The 5,894-nt window shown below is 41.1% G+C and overlaps 1 protein-coding gene across 1 annotated transcript; it reads left to right on the forward strand.

The window, feature by feature from the left end:
* Positions 1-316: 316 nt before the first annotated feature.
* LOC105118819 (uncharacterized) lies at positions 317-4,625 on the forward strand. The gene is made up of 9 exons (XM_011016861.1): positions 317-405; positions 544-816; positions 904-1,639; positions 1,763-2,639; positions 2,728-2,732; positions 3,185-3,286; positions 3,437-3,621; positions 3,703-3,817; positions 3,927-4,625. Exons 1-9 carry the CDS (start codon positions 317-319, stop codon positions 4,623-4,625), a joined length of 3,081 nt encoding a protein of 1,026 aa, XP_011015163.1.
* Positions 4,626-5,894: the final 1,269 nt, after the last annotated feature.

The following is a 5,894-nucleotide window of genomic DNA, read 5'->3' on the forward strand; positions in this document are numbered from 1 at the left end:
AATCATAACCTTGAATTACATATTTAAAGTAGGACTTTAACTCTTTTGCTATTTAAATTAATAAGTACTTTTATTATTAGGATTAGGATTTGCAGCTTATAAATACAAGCTGCCCTTTTCGTTGGAAGACACTTTGGATTTTATTGAATAAGAATTGTCATTCAGAGGCAGTAATCTTTTACTCGTGGATTCGAGTGTTTTTTTTTCTCTCTCTTGTTCGTGGACTCGAACAAAACACAGAAAAGGGACGGTGATCCTTTTCATTAATAGACTTCCGCTACGTCAGTTGGTATCAGAGCAGGTTTAACTTGTTCAAATGGCAAACACCCGAAACGAAAACGAAGCCCTTGATGATGATAAACATGAAGAGGGCATGATCACACAAGCTGAATTCAGGATTTTCCAGTGAGAAACCCAGCAAGCATTACAAGCAATTCAAACGACTCTTGCTAGACTGACAACAGGAAACAACCTGCAGCAAGGTGAGGCAGGTCGCGAGAATTATAGAGAAAGAACACGTGTTTGCCATCCGATTCCACGTAGGCAGTTAGCCTACGAGGATGAACTAAGTGATGATGAGGATTATGTTGAACACATGTTTCGACACAATCGACAAGGACTGTGCAATATGGGAGAGCGAGAACCACAAACATTTCGTATGAAAATGGATTTGCCCAGTTTTAATGGTCAACTGCAAATTGAGGGGTTTCTTGATTGGCTGGCAGTAGTGGAGAGGTTCTTTGATTACATGGAAATCCCTGAAGATAAAAAGGTAAAATTAGTTGCTTATCGACTAATGGGAGGAGCCTCTGCCTGGTGAGAGCAGGTGCAACTCACACGGATGCGACAGAGGAAAGGATTGGTATAAACATGGACAAAAATGAGGCGACTTTTACGAGCCAGGTACTTACCACCTGATTATGAACAAATACTGTTTCAACAGTACCAGGACTGTAGACAAGGAAATAGAACGGTGCAAGCCTATATCGAAGAATTCCATAGATTATCCTCACGTAATAACCTGTTAGAAAAGGATGCACAACAAGTCAGTAGGTTTGTTAGTGGGCTGCGATTGACCATACAAGATCGTGTTTCCATGCGGACCATTTATTCCTTAAATGAAGCCATTAGTTTGGCTACAAAAGCGAAAGCACAACTAGACAGGTCAAGGGCAAACATTGTGATGAGAAATTCTTTTGATCCCACCCGTGCTGCAGCAGACAAAGGGAAATCACCCATAAATCAACCCCCACCATCTAGTACCATTAAAGGGTCAGGTAGCAGCGGAGCCCCAGCAAAGACTACAGGGATAGTGCCTCCAGAGGCACCAAGGAATCCTTATGCTCGACCAAATTCAGACAAGTGCTACAGATGCGGGCAACTAGGGCATCGGTCAAATCAGTGTCCGAGGTGTAGCACAATAAATCTAATTGAACCAGGGGAAGAAACGTACATGGCAGGAGAGGAAGAAGGGGATGAAATAACTTACACCTATGATGAGAATGAAATTATCAGAGGGGATGATGGAGAACTACTATCATGTTCTCTTGTAGTACGCAGGCTTTTGCTGGCACCAAAACAAACAGATCAGTCGCAACGCCACAACATATTTCGCACTAGATGTACTGTCAACCGAAAGGTATGTGATGTTATTATTGATAGCGGCAGTAGTGAAAATATAGTATCTAAAAACATGATGGCCAAGCTAGGATTAAAAACAGAAAAACATCCATCACCGTATAAAATCGGTTGGATCAAGTAGAGAGCAGAAGCACAAGTCACTGAAATCTGCTGCATTAAGTTCTCCATCGGGAAGAATTATCTAGATGAAATTACTTGTGATGTTGTTGAGATGGATGCCTGCCATATGATTTTAGGCAGGCCATGGCAGTTTGACATGGATGCCACCTATAAAGGACGTGATAATGTGTATGTCTTCATAACAGGAGGACAGAAGGTGGTATTGGGTTCCATACGAGAGGAGTTCTCTGCAGTAAAACCAAAGATTAAAGGGAAGCCAGTGTTGTTGGTAAATGAAAACCAATTTATGGAGGAAGCCAAGGAGTCAAGGGAGATTTTTGCAGTAGTAATTGGAGGAGGAATTGGGGTCGAGCCTCCCAACATCCCACAGGTACTGCAACCCTTGCTAGCAGAATTTCAGGAAATCATATCGTCAGAACTCCCGGATGGGTTACCTCTCATGTGCGATATTCAACACCAGATCGATTTAACTCCAGGGGCTAGTCTACCAAATCGACCACACTATCGGATGAGTCCAAAAGAAAATCAGATCCTGCATGAACAAGTGGAAGATTTGATCAGAAAGGGGCTGGTTCAGGAAAGTATGAGCCCTTGTGCAGTACCAGCCTTACTAGTACCAAAGAAAGATGGCAGTTGGCGCATGTGCATAGACAGTAGGGCCATTAACAAAATCACAGTTAAGTATCGATTTCCTATCCCTCGCCTGAAGGATATGCTAGACATGCTGTCAAGGTCCAAAATCTTTTCAAAGATTGACTTAAGAAGTGGATACCATCAGATTCGAATTCGACCAGGGGATGAGTGGAAAACTGCTTTTAAAACAAAGGAGGGTTTATACGAATGGTTGGGAATGCCCTTTGGACTAACCAATGCCCCGAGTACCTTTATACGACTAATGAATTAGGTACTTAAACCCTTCACTGGCAAATTTACGGTGGTGTACTTTGATGATATATTGATTTACAGCCAAAGTGAGTTTGACCACTTTGAACACTTAAGGAAAGTACTGATGGTATTGCAGCAGAATAAATTGTATGTTAACTTGACAAAGTGCAAATTCATGACCACCAATTTATTATTTTTGGGTTTTGTGGTGAGCATTGATGGAATTAAAGTCGATGAAGAAAAGATTTGAGCCATCCGAGATTGGCCTACACCAAAGAATGTCAGCGAGGTGCGTAGCTTCCATGGACTTGCAACGTTTTACCGGCGATTTGTCAGAAATTTTAGCTGAATCGTTGCACCAATCACTGAATGCATGAAAAAGGGAAAATTCCATTAGGGAACCGAGGCAGAACAAAGCTTCGCACTGATTAAAGAAAAATTATCTTCTACTCCAATCTTAGCACTACCAAATTTCAACAAATTATTTAAAGTGGAGTGTGACGCGTCTATTATGGGCATTGGCGCTGTCCTATCACAGGAAGGTAGACCCATTGCATTCTATAGCAAAAAACTTAATGCAACTCGCCAGAAATGGTCTACATATGAACTTGAACTATATGCTGTGTTTCGGGCTTTAAAGGTTTGGGAGCATTACCTAGTGCAAAGAGAGTTCATCCTATTCAGCGATCATCATGCACTACAATTCATCAATAGCCAGAATAGTGTGAATCAAATGCATGCACACTAGGTGTCCTTCATACAACGGTTCACTTTTTCCTTGAAACATAAGGTCGAGCAACTTAATAAAGTAGCTAACGCTCTGAGCAGAAGAGTAGCATTACTTCTAACCATGCGGGCTGAAATTATTGGTTTTGACTATCTTAAAGAGTTGTATGCTGAAGATGAAGACTTTGGAAATAGCTGGGCACAATGTCTACAGGGGTTCCCTCACAAGGGAATGCATATTCAAGAAGGGTATTTATTTCGGGGCAACCAGCTGTGTATTCCCAGGAGTTCATTGTGAGAACAAGTTATATATGAATTACATGGTGGCAGTTTGGGTGGTCATTTAGGGCGTGATAAAACCGTGGCCTTGGCAGAGGAAAGATATTACTGGCCCCAACTAAAGAGAGACATTAGAAACCATGTCAAACGCTGCCCTACATGCCAGGTAGCCAAAGGACAATCATAGAATACAGGTCTATATATGCGACTGCCTATTCCAGTAGCCTCTTGGGAAGACATATCGATACTTCATCCTGGGACTTCCACAAACCCAGTGTGGTGTTGATTCTGTCTTTGTAGTAGTGGATAAATACTCTAAAATGGCCCATTTTATCGCATGCAAAAAAACTTTTGATGCCGTGCATGTCGCTAACTTGTTCTTCAAAGAGATCATTCGCCTACACGGAGTCCCTAAATCAATCACTTCTGATCGGGACACAAAATTTTTAAGTCATTTCTGGAGAACCTTATGGCGGCAATTTGACACATCTCTGAACTTTAGCAGCACCAGCCACCCTCAAAGTGATGGCCAAACGGAAATGGTGAATCGAACTCTTGGAAATTTAATCCGTTGTCTTTATGGTGAGAAGCCTAAGCAATGGGATCTAACATTGGCACAGGCTAAGTTTGCCTATAACAGCATGATAAACAGGTCCTCTGGAAAACCCCCCTTCCAAATTGTCTACTGCCAACCTCCACAACATGCACTAGACTTGGCACCGCTGCCCAAACTTCCTGGTATGAGCATCGCAGCAGAGCATATGGCTGATCGAATCAAAGCTATTCAGGGGGAGGTGCGGACGAACCTAGAAAAATCTAATGCCAGGTACAAGGCCGCAGCAGATCGCAAGCGGCGAGCTAAAGATTTTCAGGTAGGAGATCTCGTGATGGTGTATCTACGCAAAGGGCGAGTGCCAGCAAGGACGTATAACAAGTTGAACGATAAGAAGCATGGTCCTTTCCAGATTCTGTAGAAGATTAATGATAATGCATATGTGGTGGACCTCCCTAAAGACATGACCATATCTCCCACCTTCAATATTGCTGACATATTTGAATACCATCCTCTCGATGAATGTCTTTCTCACCTGATCAACTCGAGGGCGAGTTCATTTCAAGCAGGGGAGACTGATGTAGGACAGATTAATGAATAAATTCCAAGCCAACTGGAATCCTACTTCTACAAGGAAACATAACACTAGAGGAAGCAGCGTATTCTCCCCTGTTACTCTTTTCCTTATTTCACATGGATTCCTCCTATTAAGATTCCCTGCAGACTAATATTATTTGCTTAGAAATCATAACCTTGAATTACATATTTAAAGTAAGACTTTAACTCTTTTGCTATTTAAATTAATAAGTACTTTTATTATTAGGATTAAGATTTACAGCTTCTAAATACAAGCTGCCCTTTTCGTTGGAAAACACTTTGGATTTTATTAAATAAGAATTGTCATTCAGAGACAGTAATCTTTTACTTGTGGATTCGAATATTTTTTTTTCTCTCTTGTTCATGGACTCGAACAAAACACAGAAAAGGGACGGTGATCCTTTTCATTAATAGACTTACGTGGCACCTCTCTAGCTATGTGTTGTCAAGTGAAGCAAGTTTGTATAAAAGTGTTACCTTTGTCATTTTAATCCTCAACAACTGTGTTAGGTTTTGCTTCCTAAAAGCTAAAATTAACAAGGTGGGTTTTTCTTAGCTTCGGAAAGATATTTGACTGGGGAGTCTTCCATATGAAAGCTGCGATTCCTTGAGAAAAGTTCAAATCCGTAGATAAAGCTGAGGGCCATCAACAAGAAGGCAGCTGGCGTCAATCATGCCCGACAGGGTCGATGGAGTCCTTAAACTAATGGCATTGGCATCCAAGTCAATGGTCATGGAAAAAAAAAAAAAGCAATAACGGACGATAGTGGTTGAGCCATCCACATCTTGGGAAGGAGGGACCGTTTGATTAATTCATTCTCGAGGGTGCCCTTCGAAACACGAAGGGAGCCCGGCGTTATCTCGATAGCACTCTTTCGCAAAATCCAAAACCTAGTAACTGCTGGTTTTTAATAATTTGTTGCTCATAACTACACCGTCGGTACGCTCACTTTTTTTGTATTTCATTAATAGTTTTAAAACTATACCAGGTTTTTTTTTTAAAAAAAAAAAACATGGGTTGATTTAGTAAAAACTGGTTCCAACTTGTTGTGTATTTGTTTTTTTTTAACAAAAATAACTTTATTTTGTTTCA

This window comes from Populus euphratica, unplaced genomic scaffold (genome assembly GCF_000495115.2).
Source record: "Populus euphratica unplaced genomic scaffold, PopEup_1.0 scaffold2249.1, whole genome shotgun sequence".
NCBI lineage: Eukaryota > Viridiplantae > Streptophyta > Magnoliopsida > Malpighiales > Salicaceae > Populus > Populus euphratica.